General features: G+C 51.8%; 1 protein-coding gene across 5 annotated transcripts in view; it reads right to left on the reverse strand.

The window, feature by feature from the left end:
- Positions 1-21,935, reverse strand: part of FAM3D (FAM3 metabolism regulating signaling molecule D) — a 28,458-nt gene extending 6,523 nt beyond the window's left edge. Inside the window, exons 1-8 of one of the 5 annotated variants that reach the window (XM_045022725.1) lie at positions 21,735-21,935; positions 20,923-21,062; positions 10,285-10,351; positions 8,644-8,751; positions 7,917-7,937; positions 6,749-6,872; positions 6,217-6,275; positions 1,651-1,701 (exon numbers count right to left, since the gene is read on the reverse strand). In XM_045022725.1, the coding sequence (XP_044878660.1) occupies positions 1,651-1,701; positions 6,217-6,275; positions 6,749-6,872; positions 7,917-7,937; positions 8,644-8,751; positions 10,285-10,297 (376 nt within the window). In that variant the 5' untranslated portion in view covers positions 10,298-10,351; positions 20,923-21,062; positions 21,735-21,935. Of the gene's footprint in view, positions 1-1,650; positions 1,702-6,216; positions 6,276-6,748; positions 6,873-7,916; positions 7,938-8,643; positions 8,752-10,284; positions 10,355-14,234; positions 14,453-20,922; positions 21,063-21,734 lie in introns of those variants that run through there. The other 4 variants (XM_045022726.1, XM_045022724.1, XM_045022723.1 and 1 more) reach the window with 4 other exon arrangements.
- Between the last annotated feature and the right edge of the window lie 2,250 nt (positions 21,936-24,185).

Here is a 24,185-nt window from a genome sequence, read left to right on the forward strand (position 1 = left end):
AACTGGGGTACGCAAATTCAGCTACGTGAATAGCGTAGCTGAATTCGAAGTACCCTAGTTCGAACTACTCACCCGTCCAGACGCCGCGGAATCGAAGTCCGCGGCTCCAAGGTCGACTCCGCCACCGCCTTTTGCAGTGGTGGAGTACCGGAGTTCGAACTATCGCTTCCGGAGTTCGAACTATCGCATCCAGATTAGACGCGATAGTTCGAACTCCGAGAAGTCGAACTCACCGCGTCGACCCGGCTCGTAAGTGTAGACTAGCCCTAAGGCTCTGTCTAGGGACCTAGCTGAAAACCGCAGCGTCTTTACGGACAGTGCCTATGGACTCCTGCACAGCAAATGTGCTGCCGGCGCACAGCCCCAGTAGGGCAGGAGGGCATAAATAGCTCTTGAGCAGAGCAGGTCTGATCCTGTACACTGCTGAGCACCCAGCCGTCCAGGACGCCGAGCCCGTCCCCCCTGAGAGCGATAGTCATCCTGTGCCGAAGGCCAGAAACAAGCCCTAAGTGACGGGTCCCTCTGTTATTTCCACATCGGTTTAAAATTAAACATCTCGGGCCACATCCTCAGTTGGTGTAAGCTGGTGCATCTCCACTGTTGTTAACAGTCCTATGCTGATTGACACCAGCTGAGGGTCTGGCCCCGCAGTGCCCAGGCCTGCCCTCTGCTGGCTGCAGTAGGGTAGTGGCGGTGTACCCGCATGCAGAATTTGGCCTCTCGGATACTGACAGGTGGATTAACCATGTTTGAAAGCAAATAGTGCGGCGACAGTTAAGTGATTTCTCCCCATCAGACTGTAGGCTGGGGTCTCTGGCTGGAAGACACTGAGCAATGATGTTCCTGACAGAGAACAGATCCTTTGGGAGTTCAGCATACAACCTGCGGATGAGCTTTCTTACAGAGCTAACACCACGTACGCTACACTCTGTGATTGGCCAGCTGCTAGATACGTGTTTCAGAAGGGCTGGCATCTGGGCACTGTAGCGTCTACACGACACAAAACGTGGGCCCAGTACTGTCCCGTTCACTCACAAGAGTCATCCCATTAAAACTAGCAGAATAATTCATGTGAGCAGAGCGAGGGGGATTTCTATAGGAAGATAGAGACTCTTTTTAAAAACATGCTTTTAGACGGATGTGATTAATGCAGAAAGCTACTTAGCATCTATACACTGACTCTGTAATTTACCTGTGATAGGAGGGGAAGAAAACAAGCGACATAAACAAGATTGCCAAACCCCAGTGTTCAAAAACCATGAGTCAGGTCTCATTGGTTTAATAATCATAAGGGTTTAAAAATAATAAATTTGGATCTTTTTATGTGCTTTGTCTATCAAGACATCTGGGGGCACATTTTCAAGCTTTTCTCCACAGCCATGAGGGCCAGAAATGTCCTTTTAAAAAAAATAAATAAAACCTGAGAGTCTCACATAATAACATGATTCCAGGAGTAGGGGCTTTAAGGAAAACACCAAATAGAAATAGCAAGAGTTGGCAGCACTGCTTAGGTCCACTTCATTTTACTAGTGAGTAAACAGAGGAGAAGGAGAAGGAGCTAGTTATCAATCCTACTTGCAGTGCTCTGGATTTTACTATAAATGTGAAGCACTGGTAGAGTCTGAGTGTTTAGTGAAAGCAAAGCCCTACCTCCAGAATACATGTCGAAGACGTCTGTTTTCATGATCTGGCCATTTGTTCCTAAAGATGGCAAATGAAACAGAGCAATTACTTTCTATAATGTAAGCTTTGTGACAGAAATGCATTGTTTAGTCCTGTTCAGCTCATGTATCCAGTGGAATCTGTGCAGAATTGCTCCTTGACGCAATCCTGCACTTTGTAAAGGACACGCTGCCTACGACTGGAGCGATGGGATTAGCACAACCATCTAGTAGTCGGGAAAGGATCTAGCGCTGGTGGGTAAGCAGAGCTGCTAAAATAAGTGACACCAGGCTGAATGGCCATCAGTTCATTTTAGGTCCCAGTCCAGCAAAAGGGACCAACTAGAACAGATCCTTGCGCCGCCCAGCAGAGGAGGCTCAATGGGGCTCCAGAATGGTCTGAGCTGGTGGAGCCGATTGCAGGATTGGGACCATAATGTGGAATGAAAACATTAAATCAGGCAATGGCAGAACCCTCCGATCCGAGGGAGATGGTCCGAGCTGCCAAGGAGAGAGATGACAGCCGCAGAAGGAAAGCGGGGAGTGCTGATCTCACACAATTCTGTTGTGAAAAGCTCAGTGTGGATTGTCCCAGGCCTGCTTGAGCTATTCCTAGGAATTATTAAGTGCAAAGTTCACACCCTGCAGAGTCCATCAATCTGCAAAGATGCTGCTAATAAATGACACGGAAGGTTCTCATTCTAAAAAGAGCAGAGTACGTTGGAGGAATGCAAGGTTCCCTAAGACCAACCCCCTACGTTAAACCCTTGGCCTCCTGACTGAACCCACTTCTGCTCTGACACCCATGCGACCTCCTGACATCTGTGGGGCTAGGTGGACGTGTAGGCAGATTTTGACCATCTGCGGTGTCTGTAGCCAGGCTCAGGAGCAGCCGTGCTGTCTCCAGCTCCGTCTTTATCACACAGCTGGCCACTCTCCCAGTCGGGCAGGAACAAGCTAGACCAGGTGGGAGCTGAAGGCTCTTGGACAGGCGAATGCTCAGTGCATTGCAGTGCCGAGGTCTGACATGCAGGGGCGGGCAGTGCTATCACTGGTAATACCCATCCCATGCTGATTGCAATGTGCATTCACTGCTAGATCACGCCCCTACAGATCTCTCTGCCTGGGAAGGGCCCGGGCGTCTCCTTGCCCCACTTCTGATTCAGCAGGGGGCTGGACACAGTCTGTGTGGAGACGAGATGCTCTGGAGCAGGTGTGCACCAGCAGCACCCCCAGCCTCCCCAGCGGGGGAGGGAGAGGGGAGGGCCAGGAGCTCACCTCTCCATCCACATGGCCCAGGGGAGGGGGGGAGGAGGAGAGGAAGAAGGGCAGGCTGTGGGCTGGCAAAGGCTGGTGCAATTGTCACTCTCCCAGGAACTCCCCTGGCATCCCAGGCCAGCCCGTCAGACGTGTTAGCCAGGATCCCGTGTGGGGTCCCCAGGGCAGGTCAGCCCTGCTGCTCCCTCAGACACAGTCCGCACTGCTTTCCGGCACAGCAGAACGCTCCCCAGTGCCCCGAACCTCACAGTGTAACGTAACTCTGTCCTACTGACCTATGCTGGGGCTGAGACAACTGACCAGCTCTCCCCACCTCGCTGTCTCCTGCCGGCGGCCATGCCTTGCCCTGCTTGCCACGGGCCCCATTGAACTCCCAGCCTAGCCACCAGAACAAGGGGGGCGGTTGTGAGCTGCCTGCAGCCACATAGAGGCTGTACTGGAGATGGTCTTTCCTTAAGAACATAAGAATGGCCAGACTGGGTCAGACCAAAGGTCCATCTAGCCCAGTGTCCTGTCTGCCAACAGTGGCCAATGCCAGGTGCCCCAGAGGGAGTGAACAGAACAGGTGATCATCAAGTGATCCATCCCCTGTTGCCCATTCCCAGCTTCTAGCAAACAGAGGCCAGGGACACCATCCCTGCCCATCCTGGCTATAGCTATTGATGGACCTACCCTCCATGAATTTATCTAGCTCTTTTTTTGAACACTGTTATAGTCTTGGCCTTCACAATATCCTCTGGCAAGGAGTTCCACAGGTTGACTGTGGGTTGTGTGAAGAAATACTTCCTTTTGTTTGTTTTAAACCAGCTGCTTATTAATTTCATTTGGTGACCCCTAGTTCGTGTGTTATCAGAAGGAGTAAATAACACTTCCTTATTTCCTTTCTCCACACCAGTCATGATATTATAGATCTCTGTCATATTCACCCTTAGTCGTCTCTTTTCCAAGCTGAAAAGTCCCAGTCTTATTAATCTCTCCTCATATGGAAGCTGTTCCATACCCTTAATAATTTTTGTTGCCCTTATCTGAACGTTTTCTAATTCCAGTATATCTTTTTTGAGATGGGGCGACCACATCTGCACACAGTATTCGCGATGTGGGCGTACCATGGATTTATATAGCGGCAACATGATATTTTCTGTCTTATTATCTTGCCCTTTCTTAATGATTCCCAACATTCTGTTTGCTTTTTTGACGCCGTTGCACATTGAATGGATCTTTCCAGAGAACTATTCACAAGGACGCCAAGATCTCTTTCTTGAGTGGTAACAGCTAATTTAGACCCCATCATTGTATATGTATAGTTGGGGTGTTTTCCAATGTGCATTACTTTGCAAATATCAGCACTGAATTTCATCTGCCATTTTGTAGCCCAGTCACTCAGTTTTGAGAGATCCTTTTGTAGCTCTTCGCAGTCTGCCTGGGACTTAACTATCTTGAGTAGTTTTGTATCATCTGCAAATTTTGCCATCTCACTGTTTACCCCTTTCTCCAGATCATTTATGAATATGTTGAATAGGACTGGGTCCAGTAGCGACACCACTATTTACCTCTCTCTATTCTGAAAATTGACCATTTATTCCTACCCTTTGTTTCCTATCTTTTAACCAGTTACCAATCCATGAGAGGACCTTCCCTTTTATCCCATGGCCGCTTACTTTGCTTAAGAGCCTTTGGTGAGGGACCTGGTCAAAGGCTTTCTGAAAATCTAAGTACACTATATCCACTGGATCCCCCTTGTCCACATGCTTGTTGACCCCCCTCAAAGAATTCTAGTAGATTGGTGAGGCATGATTTCCCTTTACTAAAACCATGTTGACTCTTTCCCACCAAATTATGTTCATAATGTTCACTCCCATGGCATGGAAAGCTGCCTTTACCAGCAAAACCAATGGAAGCCGGCATCTATCATTAATGTTTGCTCAGTCACTGTGGAATTCCATTTCACTAGCATGAGTTTGGTGGGAGCAATGGAAATTAAGATTAATGGCACATGGAGCTAAATGCATCGCTCAGGATCCTGATCCTGCAATTGGATACACCTACGTGCACCCTGGGCCCCTTTCACTGCTGCATTACCCTCATCTCCTGCCAGCACAACTCCATTGATTGCAACAGAACCACCCTGGCAGAGTAACAGTGGTGCCTCTGGGGTCTCTCTTTCTACCTGAGATGTTCTCCGATAATCGGCCTTTTGTCAGATTGACTTCAAGTTGCTGAGCTGAGCTCCCATTGGGGGGAATGGCAGCTCCTTCATGCCGGAGCTGGGCCCTTTCCCGGAAATGCTGACCAGAGAATTAGTGCAGACAGTTAGTGCAGAGACAAAGCTACGGTGCCTTTTATTGTCTGCCCCAGTGGCTTATGCCCCAGCTCCTGCTAAATGGGTTCCTGCTAAAGGGCTGCCGTGTTATGTCCAGCAGTAGGAGAGACTCAGGGCAAACCTACTGATACCTGACTGCCTTCCATTAACTCTGCCAGGGCGCTGCTTGCGTAGCCTGCTTTCCTCCCCGCGTTAAAGCTCTGTGCTTTTTGGGGGGGTTGTTAGTTAAACTCGGAGCTGTGTTGACACCCACTGAGCTCTGAACCTCCCCGCCGGTTTCTCTTGCTAGCGTATCTTTCTGGAGACTGGCAGGACGAGGGAGCTGGCTCTGTTCAGCGCCCAGCCAGCAGGGTGGGTCTGTGTTTCTGGGGCTTGTGCCAAATTTGACATCGGGCCAGTGATTTTGCCCACTCTGGGAAACTCAGCGGCGGGTGCTGGGACGAAGAGGGAGAGTACAAAGAAAAGCGAAGTGACCCGGGACGCTCACTCCAGGAATCAATATGTTTTTGGTCAGCAGCCAATAAGGTCCCTGCCCCAGCAAGACTAGATGAAAACTCAACAGGAGTTTGCCTGACTAAGGACTTCCCGAGTGGGCCCAAGAGAGTGTTACTCAACGCTCTGCAGTGCAAGAGCCAGATCTTCAGCTGGGGTGAGCTGAAGTCATTGGACCTGGGCTGACCTCCGCTAGCTGGGATCTGGCCCTGGATTTGCTGGGCAAGCATTAGTTAATTAAACAGGTAACTAGCTATAACCCTAGAGCCCAAGGAGTCGTTACTGAGCTCACTGATACAATCATTTCCTTCCCATTGACAGTCACTCATGGAGATAAGTAGCTGCTCAAATGCATCGAAATGGCCAGAGCTTGCAGCCCTGCTGTAGGTGATATTCCCACTGCAGTCAGTGCGGGACAGGGCACCCTGTGTACAAGGGAGAATGAGTCCCACTCTGAGAACTCACCGTTTACTAGCGCGATGTTTAACCCTCTGCCAACATTATTCTTCACACCACTCATGATACTGGAAATAAAGAGCAGAAAATCAATGTCAGTTCAAAGGGACATTTGAAAGCACAGCTGTTCGAAAAGGGCGTCTGCAGGGTTCGTTTTAGGCCAGCTGCAATAGTCATGAACATTGCAGCAGGGAGGCCTATTTTCAAAGGATTTTCAACCTCATTTATACCTATGCCCATCACCATTGTTACCCAGCAGTTTTTTCTTCCCCTGTTGTGTGAGCAGGCGCTTTACCCCGCTGGTTCCCAAGCACAGCCCACATACTGCGTAGGATCCAAATTTGTCCCTTGCCTGAGTCTGCTTTTATCAAGCAAAGACATTAACAACATAACAAAGAGCGGCTGAATCCCTCTCCCCAGGTTTGGCTGCTGCTAAGGTTCCTCCCTCAAGGCTGCTCAGCCCACCCCCCAAGTCCTCTCCCAAGAGTCCCTCCTACCTGCAGTGTAATATGGCCTTTTGGTGTGCTACTTCAGTACTTACATCGTATTTTCAAAGCACATAAAAGGCCCAACAACATTGGCTGCTCCACTCGAGACTTTAAATGCAAAAGTGCTTTCAGGACAACTTTGTTCATTACCACACTTGTTTCGCAGGGGCTGGGTCTCTGAAGGGAATGAAGAGCAGACTGTGAATTGTACTGCCTTGCACAGGCAGCCGTTGGACATTGCTTAACACAGGTAATCTGGTGCGGGTTTTCAATACATGGGCCAAATCCGGAGGGGACTGACTCAGTTTCTCTAGACATCAGAGGGCGTTTGCATCTAACCTGAGCAGAGAGTTCAGTGTTTGGGGCACTGGGTGAAATTCATCCTTGCACAGTTGTAGGATGGGGGCATCCCCTTGGCAGGGCACCTCTCGAGTTTATTGTTCTGATATTGGCACACAACTATTTTGGGCAGAAAAGGGTGTCTGGAATAACTGCAGCATCTCTAAGGAAAGAGACGGGCTGGGATAAGCTCCAGTACCAGTGAAATGGAGGGCGCTGAGGAAAAGGCTCGTTTAGCTGAGTCTGTTCGAAGGTTTAACGTGGGATCGGTGTATCCGGAGGGGGTGAATCAGGCAGGGCCTGGCGCAGGCTTGTGTGATGCTTGTTCCGAGTGAATCGTTTGTAATCGTTAGCAGAGGGCAGCGTCCAGAAGGGATTTGCTTCCCCCCCGACTTAGCGGCTGTCTCAACAGGCAGGCGAGTCACAGACACAGCGTGTCCGTCGAGGGGCGGCTGTTGTTATCACTGCGATTGTCATGAGCTGTCGTGCAGCAGCACCCGGGACCATTCTGAGCATCTCTAGTCTAACTTCCGGCATCGCATGAGCCAGAGAACCTCGCCCAGGGATTCCCGCGTCCAGCCCAGCACTTCGGTTAGCGTGCTTGGGACGGCTCGCCTAGGAGGGGGCCACTTGACATCAATAATGGGGGCGGAACTGGGGCCTCGGTGTGAATCTTTGGCAACAAGTCAGGCCCCAGGGATGAACTCCTGGCCCCACTGGAGTCACAGTGGAACTCCCAGGCACTTCAGCGGGGCAGGATTTCACCCCTTGCCTTGTAAACCGAGCCCCGCTTTGCTCCCTCGTTCTGCCAGCACTTCTCAGAGCTCCGCGCGGCTCCGATGTGACACGGGTGACACGAGAACGGCGCACTCGTATACTCACTGGGCGGGTCGGAGTCAGAACCTGGGGAGACACAAGCAGCAGCATCACACCTCTGAACCCCCCCGCCCCCTTGCCGAGCCGAAAGAGAGACTGGGCAGCCAAGGAAGCGACTGGAGGAGGAAGGCAGGTGTCTGGCTAAACAAAGCCCAACCCAGAGTTTGGGATTAACGCGGCCGGCTGGGGAGACCCACTTCATAGAAATACGTCCATGAGTGTAAATGAGAAAAGATGATTAATCACGGAATAACTGACCGGGCGCCCTGGGCGCAGAGCCAGTGAGGGCAGGAGCCAACATCTGTGCCCCAAGCCGGAGTGTCTACACTGCTCTTTATAGCCCTGCAGTGCCAGCCCCGCAAGCCCCAGGCTCTGAGACTTGCTGTGCCAGGTCTTTTCCTGCTGGGCGGACGTACCCTACGTGCCACACCCGTGGCCCATGGCCCCACGGCCCCACCGTGGGCATTAAATGATGCAGAGTTGGAGGACTCGGTGCAGGTGATCTAGGTGGGCAAGCAGAAGGGAGAGCCTGCCGTCCACCCAGACCCACTGCAGAGATGGAGGCGAGATCTTACAATGCAATTCATGCGCCCCGAGTAAATGGGCTCCGTGGAGGGGACGGGGGCAGAATACTCTGTCCAGCCAGCTACAAATTACACATCCCATGGAGCCACCTATGGAAGCCTCGGACGTCTTCCAGACTGGCCCCAGCTGTCCTGGGAAATCGCCTTACCCAGCCAGCTCCGCAGACTGACGACCTTCCAGCCGGTGTTGAAGTACGTCTGTACAAAGAGCCAGGCGGTGCCCAGCGAGAACAGCACGGCTGCGATCCGGATCAGCCCTGCAATGGGAGGCAGAGAATAGCGCGTATGTCACAGTGCTCTGGAGAGGGGAGCAGCTCGGCCAGGGGGAGCTCATTTCCCACCGCTGGCCGGGGACCACGGGTCGCGCTCAGAGAGGGAAGCGAGTTCCTGGCAGAATTCTGCTCTGACCTTAGGAGAAGTAAAACGTGACTCTCTTTCTTTAGCTTCCCGAGAGCCCGCCCTGCAGTCAGAGCCATGGGGCAGACCCCCGCCCCCCTTCGATGTGGCTGCAGTGGTGCAGACATCCACCCACGTGGGGCCAAGGCCCAAGCACTTACCAGCACTGGGTGTTAGGCAGGCCAGCAGCACCCACGTTGGGCCGTGCCTGCCCTCCGTCCCCGGCCCTAGAGCACAGCGCCAAGCAGCCTTCACCAGCCAGCCCCAAAGCAGCCGCAGAGGGAGAAGGCAAGAGAAGAGAAGCAATAGCCCCGAAGCTGCGTGGGGAGAAGAGCAGATACTGCCAGACCCCCTACGGCGGAGGGGCAGGAAGGCAGGGAAGGGAGTTCTGCTCATCCCCCCTGAGGTGAAAGGATGGGGGGGCTGTAAAGGTGGGGTGCTCTGGCAACAGCAATGTCATGATATGTGGGTTCCACTTAGCTATGGGCCCAACCCTCTCCCAAGCTCGGGGGTGTTCAGAGCTCGGGGCACGGCCCTCGCTAGCTCCAGTGGGTTTGCTTAATGGGGCCTGCATGTAGCAAGAGATCGAGTGGTGAGCGCACGAGACTGGGAGTCACGTTCTGCACTGGCCCACTGTGCGACTCTGGGCAAGCCGCGTGGGCGCCCCGTGCCTCAGTTTCCCCATTCTTACATACAAATAATATGCACCGCATGGGGCTTAGCCCAAGTTACTGGGGCTGGGTTTGATGCACTGGGAGGAGCTGCTGTTCTGTGCTATGCAGGAGGTCAATCTAGACCATCAGAATGTCTCTTCTGGCCTTAAAAGTCTTTGGCTCTATGAATGCATGTTTCTATAGTGCTTTGAGGTCTGTGGGCGAAAGGTGTTACATAACTGCAAAGCATCACTCATGTTCTTCTCTGTCTTAGAGTAAACCCGAGGCGTTCAAAAGCCATGTAAATCCAAGCCCAGCTTGAGTTCCCACAGCTGGGAGGCTCCTGACCCCCCCTGAACAGCTGTTCATATAAATCTGATTGGGGTTTGGTTTTAAAGCAACGGTCAGTGGAGCACAATGCTCTTTCCCTGCCTTGGAAACATGATTGAAGAAAACATTTATACTGCATGTGAATGGTGCTTCTGGAACCAAGAACCTCTCCACAGTCACCTCTTCCCCAGTCTGGAGGGATTTCATTGGAAAAAGGACAATATGCTGAACTGGATAAAAGTTAGTAAAAACAGGGCTGCACACTTATTGACATGGAGATCCTTTTAGCCCATTTCGGCTGAATACGGTAATTTAGAGATCTTCATTCGAACGAGAAACAGGCCCAATGAATAGGAACAAAGACCATTATTTATAATCATTATAAAAGACAAATATCCTCTCGCCTCTTACCGGTCAACCTCATTGTAGCGCTCAGGGACAGTGGAATCTGGGCTCTAATCAAAGATCACAGGTCAACCTGCTGAAACAGAAAAAATATCTTAAAATGTAACTGTCCTCCAGAAGTAATAGATGAGTGTTAGATTAAAGATCTTAATTGCTACGGTAACACTACTAGAGTATTTTTGCAACAAGATGTCACACCAAAGAAGCATCCCATTATATATATTTACACACAGACTTGATTCAGCTGTGATGGCTTTTGTAGTGCTATTACAAGTCATTTTTATAATTTTCAGAATTTTTAGGCTCAATTACATGAGACCAGCTTCCACTGTTTTAAACTTACTTCATTTTTAAGACCACCCTTGGCTACTTGCCACTTATTCTTTGAACCCGCCACTAATGTTTTATGTTCTACTTCAAAATGGATCCATTTTTTTCTATATGTTGATGATTATAATAAGAATAATGAGTTTTAAAATTACTTGAAAATTGTATAGCACATTCTTTATTACAGAATATTTCAAATCACAGTTTTGTTGCATTTCATAGCTGGATAATGCAAAGTGCATTTCTAATCCTAAGGACTGCTAACCAGGGCTGGCTCTAACTTTTTTGCCGCACCAAGCAAAAAAAAAAAAAAAAGAGCGCCGCCCCGCCGTAATACCCCCCTGCGAACGCCACGCTGCTGAACCCCCCCGAGCTCCGTGCCGCACCGCCCAAGCCCCCCTGAGCGCCACGCTGCACCACCCAAGCCCCCACCCCCCGAGCGCCCCGCCGCCCAAGCCCCCCGCCCCGCCAAAGCCTCCCGCCCCCTCCCGAGCACCATGCTGCACTGCCCAAGCCCCCCGCAGCCTCCCGAGCGCTGCGCTACCCAAGCCCCCGTCCCCTCAAGCACCGCGCCGCCCAAGCCCCTGCCCCTCCGAGTGCCGTGCCACCGAAGCCCCTCCCTCCGAGTGCCACCCGGCTGAAACAAATAAAAAAACCCCTCCAGCGCCGCCCGGCTGAACCAAAAAAACCAACCGAGCGCCGCCCCACCCCAAGGTGCCGCCCCAAGCACGTGCCTGGAGCTGGCCGGGTGCTAACCACCAGTGGGGACATGGCAAGATTTGGCCTTGACATGTTAGGGAAAATTTATTGTCACAAATCAATACCATCAAAGAAACCACAATATTTGAATAACTGAAAACAGTAACAAGCAAATATTACATACTCATAGAGATCTCCATTCTCTGCATCACATACACCTGTCCTTGGGACCCAAAAAATCTTATAGGTGAAACCATGTTATATCGAACTTGCTTTAATCCACCGAAGTGCGCAGCCCTGCCCCCCCGGAGCGTTGCTTTACCGCGTTATAGCCAAATTCATGTTATAGCGGGTGGCGTTATAGCGGGGTAGCGGTGTAGTTGATACTTTTTTTTTTGGCTACCCACCCTATATGAGGCCTATACCTATAACAAGTTATTAAAGTTCATTAGGATCATTGCTACTGCAAATAAAGACATAGGACCAAAGTCGATTCTTCCTTGCCCTGGGGTGACACCAGAAGTCTGCCAAGTCCTTTGGATTTACAGTGGAGTGACTAAGATCAGCGTTTGTCCCCCAGGATGAGAGCTTATATAGCCGGACAAGTCCCATTGGCTTTTCTGGGAGTTTTGCCTACGTAGGGATTGAGCATGGACTGTCTACTGCTATAAGCCCTCACTACCATTCTCTTTGAGCACCTTCAGTCCACAAGGAATGGGATTGGCTGTCCTGTCTAGCCCCTTATCAGTGGTAAAAGGAAGCCTGAAAGGGGCCATTTACCTCCTGTGCTGCTGCTGCTGCCTATCCCCATGCTGCTGCCTCTGATCTGACACACATGGTGCAGGTGACTGTGGAGGAAGGATCCTTTACCTCAATTCCTGCTTTACCACTTGTGATTGCTCTGGAGCTGGGAGGCTAATTTTAACTGCTTGACATGTGCCCCCAGTTCCGCTTTGTTCAGCCTTAAAGGAGCTACTTTTGTTAGCTCTTCCCGGGAAATGTTCACACGCGAGCTGTGGTGGGTTCCGTGTCTCCTGTCTGACGGGCACATAATGACCACTGCTGCCAGGCTGCGGGGGAAGGAGAGTGTGTTTCTTTTTTATGTAAAGAGGGAAGAAAAAAGATCCTTCCCTTGAGTCGCTCCCTTTTCTCCACTGACCCTCCCATAACCCGATTGACAGGTCATGTAATCACTGGGCCAAAGAGTTAATGGCAAATCATCTCCCGGATCTTTCATTTCCTGCTCAGACTCGGACAATGGTTCCATCGTTGCGCAGGGGCTGAGTGTTACCTCCGTCCTCAGGCTGGTGCTGCAAGTGTTTCCAGCCCCCCAAAGTGGGTGTGGAGGGGCCTGGCCTGGCCCCTCTCTCTGCACCCCACAGAGGGGCATGCATGCCCTGAGTGCAAGCCGGTGAGCGCCCGAGATGCTGTGGTTCCTTGAAGCTCATTTTCTCTCTGGCCTCCAGCTGGGCTGGTGCAGCTCCACTGCCCACCTCCCAACGTGGCTCTGTGCCTACAGGGCGCCGGCCAGCCCGCAGAGCATGTATGAAATGATTTTGCTTGCATCCCAACGTGCTTTTTTAAGAGCTGGTGGTACCTCCCAGAAACCAGCCTGTCCAGGACTCCATCCTCTGGGCCTTTGGCGAAGATCTAGAGACAGGTCCTCTAAGGGCCAAAGCTGCATTCCTGAAGGAGATCAGTGGGGGCTGGAGCGCCCCACCAGTGCACAACCAGATCCCAGAGAAGGAACTTCCGTATTGCCCAGGGAGAGTGGAGATGAGCTGGAGGGAAAGATAAGTTCTGCCTTATTGGCCCAGCAGGTCTGCCAAAGCCAGCTATGAGCCCAGAGCCCCGGCCAGCCGAGTGCCTTACCCACAAGCCCTTGCATTTAGGACGGGCAAGTTCTTATATTCTAACAAATTATTGCCCCTTCTTCCCACTCTGTCCCTCCCCAAGTCTCTGGTAAGCCAAAGGGTTTCAACCCAGTTACCAGGCTGGTTTTACTTTTCCTTGATGTGACGATTGAAGCATGCCAAGGAAGAGTTAACGACACTGGGCTTCCCAGCCCAAGCCATGATGTGGGACAAAGATTGGCCTTTTCCTTGGCCGCATTTTCAAGGAGCTCCAAAGCTCACTCTGTGTGTGGTTGTCTCACATCTAGGTTTATTATTAACATGATAAATATTTGTTAAGCAATGTATTGCCAGATAGCAGCACCGTGGAGCTTTCTGACCCCAGAAGCCCTTATTTACAGGAGATAATATTCTGGCAGTTAATTTACTCCAGTGAAATATTGTTCATGCCCCAGGCACTGGCCTTGACTATATGAATCAAGGAAAACAGGGGCCAAAGTCACAATTTTTTCCTTTTCGGCCAGTATCGAGGTTGGAGGTGTTCCTCTGGATTGGCGTGAATGTCAGAGACACATTCCTCTCTGCAGCTTCAACCCTCAAGGAAAGGAAACGGAGGAAATTCCATCGTGACTTGTTTTACTGGAGTCCTGTTGTAATGGGAGAAACCAAGAAACTGGAGAGCTGCCCCCATAGATCCAGCTCTGATTCCCAGTGAACGCTAGATAGTGGAAACTGAAGAGACTTCGCCAGACTTTAGCTGGCTGCCTATTCTTAGCATGTCCACAGGATGAGCCTTTAGCTGAGGTCCAGCCATTTAGGACCATTTACGATCATCTAATTCAGTGGTTCTCAAACGTCATTGCACCGCGACCCCCTTTGGACAACAAAATACTCCACAACCCCAGTTGGGGGGCCGAAGCCTGAGCCTGCCTGAGCCCCGCCACCCCGGGCCGGAGGCTGAAGCCGAAGCCCGAGCTCCGTTGCCCCAGGCAGTGGGGCTCGGGCTTTGGTCTGGGCCCCTGCAAGTCTAATTTCAGCCCTGGGGTCTAATGTCATTAAAATGGGGTCGTGACTCACAGTTTGAGAACCGCGGATGCAGAACCTCCGTCATCTCACAGGCAACAAAACTGCAGCCAGCGCTTCCTGCATCCAGCCCAGCACCGTGGGCTTGACTGGAGCACAGAGAGGGCTGAGCCGGATGCTGGAGAATTTGGAACAGAATGACAAAGCTCAACAATTCCTCGGGTTCCCTGGCTGGACCTGCCGGTCCCTGACCAAAGGCTGGTAGTTTGGTCAGATTGCTGAAAGCCTGAAACAAACGTCTCAGCCTGTCCGCTATTAACGCCTGCGCACTTTCACCCAGCGAATTATCCGCGATCTCGAGCTCCAAGGCCTCACGCGTAGTCCTGCTTTTCACCGGGAGCCGCACGGATTTCAAACGCACCCAGGAGCTGGCTGGCTCCAGCCCTTTCGGCGAAGCGTAGGGTACTTGCCAACGCACAGCCCCAAGGGTCTCCGTGGCAACCACCACATGTGCCGGGGAGTTACCAGTATAGGCAGCCAGAGCGGCCCCTCTCCAGAATGGCTCCGTTCGTGGGAGCCCTCCTGCTCGGTCTGCCAGTGGCGATAAACTGGCGCACGAGATCAGAACCAGGCCCGCACTGCAGCTGCCAGCCACGGGCAGGCCTGGAAGAAGGAAAGGGGGTGATGGGGCAGAAGCATCAGCCCGAGCTGTCCAGCTCCTTCTCTTCTGTCTTGGAGACTCAGTCCATTGCTCTGGCACTTGGCCCAGCTTTCTGCAGTTCTTTGCCGAGGGAGCCAGTGGACACAGAGTGCTCCCCTCCTCACAGCCCCGGCACGGCAGTCTCAGGCCCGGCGCGGCAGAGGCTATTTATCAGCCAGCCAAATGAGGTCCCTGGCAAGCACATCCTCATGCTATAGCTGCTGCGCCTCCCTCCTGCTGTGCCTGGGGCAAAGGCAGGAGAAAGGAGGAGACATACAGCCTCTGCCTTCCTGTGGCACCAGCGTGCACAGCGCAGGAGAACGAGACTGGTCGAGTGTCCCAGGAATAGCGCATAGGCCTGGAGATGCTACAGGCACCATGAATGGTCAGACCTGCTCTGCAGGGCCTACGCCTCTTTCAGTCTCCTCGCTCTTCCCCCAGACGTGTCTGGGAACACAGCACGTGCTTCCTCCATCCTCAGCCTTTCTGAGCTCGGGGCTTCCACCCTGCCCAACCCCGAGTGTAACGCCACGACTGAGTCACCAGAACTCTGTGTCTACGAGGAGGAGCAGAAAGCCAGGGAGTCAGATGGGGTTGGGGGGAGATGGCTCCACCCTCCCAGGGCACTGCCAGATTTGGGGCCATGCAGCCTTTTCTGGGACAATGTGGGGGAAGGGGATCTCCGTGAGGGGATCCTGTGGAGATTTCCTCTCCCTGCTGTGAGTATTGCCAGAAGCCAGGATGCTGCTGGCACCACTAACATAAAACAGGGGATGGAGCCTTGAAAATCCATGTGCTTGTTTTCACACCAATATCCTTAGCCATGAAAGAAACCAGGAAAGGGAGGTGCAGAAAATATAAGGATGTAGGATGGAAGGGACCTTCTGGGCCATCAAGTTCAATTCCCTGCTGTCACAGGCAACCCTGTCCTATCATCTTCTTCATAAAATCATCAAGCTCCATCTTCAAACGAATTAGGAGTTTGGCCAGGGGCAGGAGTGTTTCCAAGGTGGCTTTTTCCCCCCGCGTTTCCCCTTTGCACTGGCAGCAGCTTCACTCCCAACACAACCCCATTCTAACTGGCCCCAAATCCCACCTTCACAGGAAAAGAACCACTCCCAGGAAAATAATGTAGGGAACCAATTGCCTCCTCCCTTTGGCCAGCTGCTGTCCCGCACACCAGGTGTATTCAGCTATACTCCTCTGGATTGTGCTGCAGGGCACGCAGAGAGACAAACGGCATATCAGCCAATAAATATACATCTTTCAGCAAATCGTTTACTTGTTTGTGCCATTTGTCTCTGATGTATCCCCAAATGAAACTCACTGGATCAAATCTGCCCCTGGTGAAAGCCCCGGCACTTCACTGCAGTATCCCAGGGACCATTTCATTCCACTATTTCTATGATGTTCCCTTTCAATTGTATGGATTGATTTTGGACGATCCACTGAAATGCAATGGAAGAAGAAGCAACTAGCCAGTAGAAAGGAAGAAGCTGTGGAAGACAGTGGGTGTGTGTGTGAAATGTACAGATTGTTTGGCTAAGCAATTAAAAACCTTTCCCAGAACAAATCGATTTCTCAATAAACATTATCCAGGCAACACTTTTCCTCCTTTACAGGACTCCGGTCAGACACTGACGTTAAAGGAAACTACCTGTTAGATCTTGGCTCTTTCCAAGATATTGTTTGCAGCAGTCAGTCCTTAGGACAGAAATGTCATGAAATGTGCATATTCTTAGAGAGGGGTTCAGAGCGTCGGCACTTTCCAGTTTATGAATGTTCACATTCTCCTCTCAATAGTGGAGAAAATCTCAGGTTAGTTTCCCAAGGAAAACACCGCTCTCTCTTTTTTCCTTTTCATTTCACTGCTGCACTTTTCTCTCTCTCCTGGCAGGCTGATGACCTCAGCTCAGCAACCCGGTTTTAGATACATGCTCACACCCACGCTCATGGCAATAGACATTTCTAGCTACTGAGCTGACTGAAACATGGAAGACAAGGATTTTCCCTTCAAAGAAATCAAAAGAAAAGTAGCACAGACAAAAGACAGACCCAAATCCTGAATTGTCTCTCACGTTCACTGTGCAGCTTTGGAAAAAATTAGGCCAGTTCCTCAACTGGTGCAAATCAGCAATGCTCCATTGATTTTAATGCAGCCGTGCCAACTTCCCCCTGCTGAGGATCCGACACAGGGCCTTGTAGCTGAACAGATAGATGCAATTTGCTTTGAAACGATCATTGTTCTGCTCAGAGTGTTTGCAAAATGTATTTGTTTTTCACTTCAGAAATACCTGGCAGTTCAGAGAAGCAGGCAGATGAGTGAGCCTGTGTTCATGCCTTAACTGTATATGTAAGAGGAGGTAGCATCTTCCCCAGCAGCCTCCCCTCCAGCATCAGCATCACTGTTCTCGGTGAGGATGTTCAGGGTGGTCAGTTTAAACCTTTTTCCTTCTTGCACGCCAAGGAGGGGGGATGCAATCTTGCTTGGCAGAAGTGTGGAAAACCCTGGCTGACAAATGGGTCTCTAAGGAGACTTCCTGGCCCAATCAATCCCAGGGTCTTTTGAGTTGTAGAACGCCGAGGAGGTTAAACGCTGACATTTGTACAGCAAAACGGAACTGAATGACAGGGAACAAATGTATTTTTACCTGTGATAAGGGTAGGGGCTACTGTGATTTGCTGGGCTAGTCCATAGGCAAATGCTACCTGCCAGATGGCTTTTATATATATATATATTGTTCAGCTCATAAAATGTTTGGCCAAAGGCTTACTAGGTGTGAGTCATTTGAAAAATTTACAGCTGTGGTAGGTAAATAGTTACTCAGTGAACAGTGTGAGGGTTGAAGGCCAAGGCTGGAGCCAAGCAGCTAGATTCACAGCTGGTGTAAAGCAGCACAGCTCTAGCTGAAGTCAGTGGAGCAGTGCCCGCCCGCTCCAGCTGAGCATCTGGCCCAGAGCTGGGGAAGGGTCTGGAAGCCAAACAAGAGTGGCCCACTGTACTCTCTGTGGCTTGCCTGGAGTAAGGGGCAGGCAGTGTGAAGGCTCCTGGAGGCGGCAAGGGTGAAGGCTCAGAGGCCACCAGGGTCAATGCCACACCGATGATGGCCTGGCTCCGTAATAAAATGTGAAGGGTGAAGGCTGGTGAGTGAGGGAATTCCTGCCCCTTTAGAGCAGGGCATGGGTACTAATGTGGCCCAGAGGATGCAGGTGCCTCTGGTGAATTTGGGGCCCGAATGTGGCAGGAACCCCTCCTGCTGTGGGGCAGCCCTGTTAACCAGAGCTATTCTAAATACGCCTCTTCCCAGGAACTTGCCTGGATGGGCTTGGATGCCCCGTCTCACCTGGCTTAGAACCTTGCTCACCCTAGTGCCCGCTGTGCTGGAGAACTGCTCACAGGGAGACTCACGTTGGACAATGCATCTGGGACCCACTGTTCTCTATGGTGGTGATGCGGTCATTGAGGAAATGGGGCACCGGCCATGGCTTCCAGTACCACCAAGTCTGCTGTGTGCTCTCTGCGCTGGGTCCAGTTCCTCCTTCCTGCTGTTCCTCCCTACCCTGATGTGACTGGTCAGCTGGTTCCGTGAAGAAGGGGTCGGCAGGCAGGGCCTAGCAGGATCGCCCGCAGGTGACAGGACTCAACAGAAGATCTGCCCTGTCCCACTAGACAACTATCCCCAGCTCAATGCACTGGGCTAGATCTTGACTTCCACTGACTTCAGCTGGAGCTACACAATTCCCAGCGGCTGAGAATGTGGCCAGTTGTCTTCTTATCCTTGATTTTCAGCCTTTGTCCAGTTTCAGTGCCCATCATGGAGCCAATACCCAAACCACCACGGACTCAGCCTCACAGTGAGTTTCATCAAGCCCTGCAGCAGGGCCTGGAGGTAAATTAAAGCTACATCAGTCCCTCTGGCTCTGGCCCAGAGCTCAGCGGGAGTCACAGAAGGACTGGACAGTTCTATGGATACTAAGAACACCCAGAATTAGAATGGTAGGTGCTAACACACCCTCCCGCGTCAGGGCTCAGACATGAAACCTGACCCTCCAGGCATAAGCCAGCCACTAATTCCTGAGCTTGGGAGGGAATTTTCCCTGGCAGCAGGTTTCTCCTGGAGCTGTCTGCTGCGGGGTTCTTGCACCTTCCTGTGAAGCAGTTAGTGCTGGCCACCGTCAGAGACCAGCTACTGGCCCAGGTGATCCTTGGCTCTGATCCAATCTGGCAGCTGTTGTGTTCCCATGGCACCCTGCGCCCACCCCCCAAGATCTGCCCTAAGTTTATCAGGCTTGGGCATAAAGCAAGAGGCAGGTCAACTGGAAGAACCTGTTCTACTGCAATTCCTCAGCACAGCCACCAATTTCTGCAGGCTGAGAAAACAAACAGAGAGGAGGAAATGAAGAGGTAGGAAGCCAAGGCAAACAGTGAGCTAAAGGAGTCTGACGCACAGTGTCGGCACACTGCAGGCAGCTCTCCCACCTTAATAACCCTGCCCTTTGTCTGGGCCATGAGTTACACTGCTGCTGTGACCGCACTGAGCACTTGGAGCAATGTGACAGGCAGCCGAGGGTCCAGGGTCGCTCTGGACAGCTGCATAGTAAAGAGCAGCAGTCCACAGGGTGGTGGTTACAACGATGCAGGGCCAGACTGCTGGGGGTTGTGCGGGGACCTTCCCCTCCCTGGCATCAGTTAGAGCAGTCTCAGAGGTCCTCTCATTCATGCCCGGTTGCCTGTGGCCTCCAGGCTCAGGCCAGCCAGAGAGCAGCGGCTTTGCAACCTGCTCTCCTCCCCTATTGTATAAGGGCCATGGGAGGGGGTGAGGATGCGTGGGGAGGGGTGTGTCCGAGGGTGACTGTGCTACGTTTATGCTCCACTGTGCTGAGTCCAGAGATTCATCGATTCCCAGGCCAGGAGGGACCACTGTGAGCATCTCGTCAGACCTCCTGCATCGCACAGGCCAGAGACCTCCCCCAATAAGCCCTAGAGCTGACCTGTTTGAAACATTCCCAGTCCTGATTGAAACTTTGCCAGTGATGGAGAATCCACCACAACCCTTGGGAAATTGTTCCAGTCACTGTTAACAATGTCCACCTTATTTCCAGTCTGAATTTCTCTAGCTTCAACTTCTGGCCCTTGGATCACGCGAGACCTTTCTCTGCAAGACTGAAGAGCCCGTTGTAGATACTTATAGACTGTGATAAGTCACCTCTTAACCTTCTCTTCACTAAATAGACTGAGCTCCTTGCGTCTATCATTATAAGGCAGGTTTTCTAATCCGTTAATCATTCTCATGGCTCTTCTTTGGACCCTGTCCAATTTCCCAACATCAATGGCGGACACCAGAACTGGACAGTGCCAAATACCGAGGTACAATAACCTCTCTACTCCTATTGAAGAGTCCCGTGTTTATGCATCCAGGGATCACCTAGCCCTTTGGCCCCTGCATTGCAAATGGACTCATGTTCAGCTGCTTATCCCCAAATCTTTTTCACAGTCACTGCTTCCCCGGGTAGAATCCCCCACTGGGTAAGTACGGCCACATTCTTTGTTCCACTAAGGACCCAGAGTCAATGGCACAAGGAGCCCTAACTCTCAGCAGGGCTAACCAGGAGCTGGAACTGGCTCCCAGATGTTCCTGCAAACCTGGCCCTGCTGTGCACTGGTGCGGAGGAGAACCAAACCCAACAGCCGATGTTCGCAGTCCTCATTTTTAATAACGTCCCCGTTGAGAACTGCATGCACCGGGGATGAATTTAAAATCAGCTATAGAAGATAATAAAATGTGTGGCTACATCGGACGCAAAGCCTCCCCTCTGGCACATCGGAGTCATATCAGCAGTAAAGAGTCTGCGCTGAAGCCTTGCACTGATCTACAGTTTACAGACCTATTTGCTTTATTTACAGCTATGGTCAGCTCAGCTCTGGGTTTTTTGAACAAGAATATTAAAAGATTTCGCTTGTAAGGCAGTGAAGAGTTCATTATTATCCAGCCTGTGAGCGCTAAACATGATCTGCACTAAACCTGATCATTACATGGGTACCTTGTCTTCTTCGACTCCTCCAGTTGGCTGTTTCTCTTTGCCTGTTTCCTTGTCATGTGCTGAGATTGTAAGCTGTCTGTTACACACGGGGCAGCACGCTGTTCTGGGGGGGCCTGACCCGAGAATGAGCTCTTCAGGTGCTATCAAAAAACAACCGATCGATACTCAGCAATAACAACTGGTCCTTAGACTACTAGCCGCAGCATTTGGCGCTGGTACTAAAAAAGTCCTGTTTCTTTCAGAAATACTTCTAGCGATAGTCTGATATCAGTAAATGATAAAGACGTTTGGCACAGAACACACATCAGACAACAGGTTCTATCTCCAGTTAGTCAATGGACACGCAGAAACTGAAACCGCTCAGGGCTTTAAAACTAACTTTTGCCAGAAACAGTGTTGTACAAGTAACCCTGGCTGGAAAATTTTCCTTTGGAAAAGCAGATACATAGAACTAAAGAAGGGTAAGAACAGAGAGGAGTAGAAAGAAGGAAACCTGTCCCCAGGTTATAGATGGTAGAAAGTACACCAGCTAATCCGATTTCTCTCTCAACTTCCCCATGGTAGAAGAAGGGATAATAAATAAATATGCTGCCCCAAATGGTTGCTACTAGCTGTGTTTTATTCTACACCCAGCTACTGAAATCACCCTTGCTTGAGCCAGATTTAATTGTAAAAAACATCTACAATGGTAACCAAAATAAAGGACAAAAATCTATTATTTTAGTTATACTTAAAAAAAACCCCCTCTTTCCAGGCCCCACCAACACAAAGGTATCAGAGCTCTTCTGTGGACTGAAGGCAAATGTACATACCAGGGAACCCGTCCGGCAGGTCTCTCCACTCTCTGAAGGCTGCGTTCCAAATGGGGTATTGTCAGAGAGAGGACAGGACACCTTCTGACTAAGGCTTGTAAGTCTAGTGATCCACTGGGTTGAGGCCATGGTACAGCCCAGCCCCTCTGTGAATCACCACAAACACCTTCCGTGTGCATTGTGCTGCTGGTCTAGTAAATGTTAAATCAACTACACACAGCTCAGCGGCTCAGAACAAACCACAAGAACAAGGAAGTCTGTGTGGTTATTCGCATGGAAGCTCAGCTTTGCATTGACAAAAATATGTGTGTGCACATGAAGGGATCAGTCATAATGATCTTGCTCAAACGTGGCTAATTTCTTTGTTTAGTTCATTTCCCCCTTTTGGCCTTTTATTCATACTTGGCTGGCCTCCAGCCCATTTCTTTCTCAACATATAAACCCAGGAAGATGCAGGACCTATCCCAGTATCAGAGGGGTAGCCGTGTTAGTCTGGTTCTGTAGAAGCAGCAAAGAATCCTGTGGCACCTTATAGACTAACAGACGTTTTGCAGCATGAGCTTTCGTGGGTGAATACCCACTTCTTCGGATGGAAGCACCAGGACCTATCCCAGAATCTCACGTGCCTCTTTACTGCTCAGTTTTAAAGTAGTTCACATAGCAATTGCAACAGATGAGAGATATGAGTACGTACCTGCCGGTACATAAATATTACTACTGAGGTCATTGGGCTACTTGCCTAAGTAAAACTTGGCAGGGTCAGGCCCCAAATTATGGCAGAGAAATAAAGCAACATTTTCTCTGCGAGACGCTCAGTGACTTTATAATGTAGTTGAACCACTGTTCACACGGGGGCTCAGTTAGTGTGAGGGGGTGATCTAATTTACACCATTGTCCACCCTCTGAGCTTGGCCCCCCGTGCAGGGAGCACGTGTGGAGTTTGTTACATAGGAAATAAGACGTACCAGGGGAGCAAACAATGTCAAAGGGAGGCTGACACAGCATTCAAGTCTGATGCAGTTGTTGGGGAAAAAACTGATTATCAAGGCCTCAAAATAAAAAGCACCTCAAAATACAACAGGCAAAATGACCAAGCAGGTTTGTGTTTTTTTCACTGATTTATAAGCATGATATTAGACTTTGAGCAAAAAGTCCCCCTGAATTAAGCACTGGAATAAATTTGCCTAGGGAGGTTGTGGAATCTCCAACACTGGAGATTTTTAAGAGCAGGTTAGACAAACACCTGTCAGGGATGGTCTAAGGCAAACCTTAGAGGTGGGCAAACTACGGCTCACGGGCCAATTCCAGCCTGCGGGACCCCCCCTGCCTGGCCCCTGAGCTCCTGGCCTGGGAGGCTCACCCCGGCCCCTCCCCCGCTGTTCCCCCTCCCCCGCAGCCTCAGCTCACCGTGCTGCCAGTGCAATGCTCTGGGCGTCCGGGCAGCGCTGCTGCAGAGCCGGGGCCTGACCCGGTGCTCAGTGCTGCACGGTGGCGTGGCTGGCTCCAGCCGGGCACCTGTCCTGGTGCTCTGGGCAGCGCAGCTCTAGCGCCACCAGCCACCAGTGCTCCAGGCAGTGCGGTAAGGGGGCAGGGAGCAGGGGAGGTTGGATAGAGGACAGAGGAGTTTGGGGTGGTGGTCAGGGGGTGGAGGTGTGGATAGGGGTCAGGGCGGAAAGAGGGAGGGGAACGGGGGGTTTGAATGGGTGCAGGGGTCCTGGGGGGCAGTCAGGAAGGAGAGTGGGGGTTGGATGGGGCAGCGGCGGGCAGTCAGGGATGGGGGTTCTGGGGGAGGTCAGGGAGAAGGGGTGGTTGGATGGGGCAGGGGTCCTGGGGGAGCAGTCAGGAAGCAGAGGAGGGGTTGGATGGGGTGGTGGGGGGCAGTCAGGGGTGGGGGTTCCGGGGGAGCAGTCAGGAAGGAGAGTGGGGGTTGGATGGGGTGGCAGGGGGCAGTCAGGGGTAGGGGTTCCGGGGGAGCAGTCAGGAAGGAGAGTGGGGGTTGGATGGGGTGGCGGGGGGCAGTCAGGGGTGGGGGTTCCAGGGGAGCAGTCAGGAAGGAGAGTGGGGGTTGGATGGGGAGGCGGGGGGCAGTCAGGGGTGGGGGATCCAGGGGAGCAGTCAGGAAGCAGAGGAGGGGTTGGATGGGGTGGTGGGGGGCAGTCAGGGATGGGGGTTCTGGGGGAGCAGTCAGGAAGGAGAGTGGGGGTTGGATGGGGTGGCGGGGGGCAGTCAGGGGTGGGGGTTCTGGGGGGCAGTCAGGGGTGGGGGTTCCGGGGGCGGTCAGGGGACAGGGAGCAGGAGTGTGTGGATGGGGCAGGAGTCTCAGGGGGCCATCAGGGAACAGGGAGGGTTGGATGGGGCAGGAGTCCTGGGGAAGGCCATCAGTGGGCGAGAAGCGGGGTGTGGGGGCGGGATCTAGGCCATGCCTGGCTGTTTGGGGAGGCACAGCCCCCC

The sequence above is a fragment of the Mauremys mutica genome, chromosome 7 (assembly GCF_020497125.1).
Source record: "Mauremys mutica isolate MM-2020 ecotype Southern chromosome 7, ASM2049712v1, whole genome shotgun sequence".
NCBI lineage: Eukaryota > Metazoa > Chordata > Testudines > Geoemydidae > Mauremys > Mauremys mutica.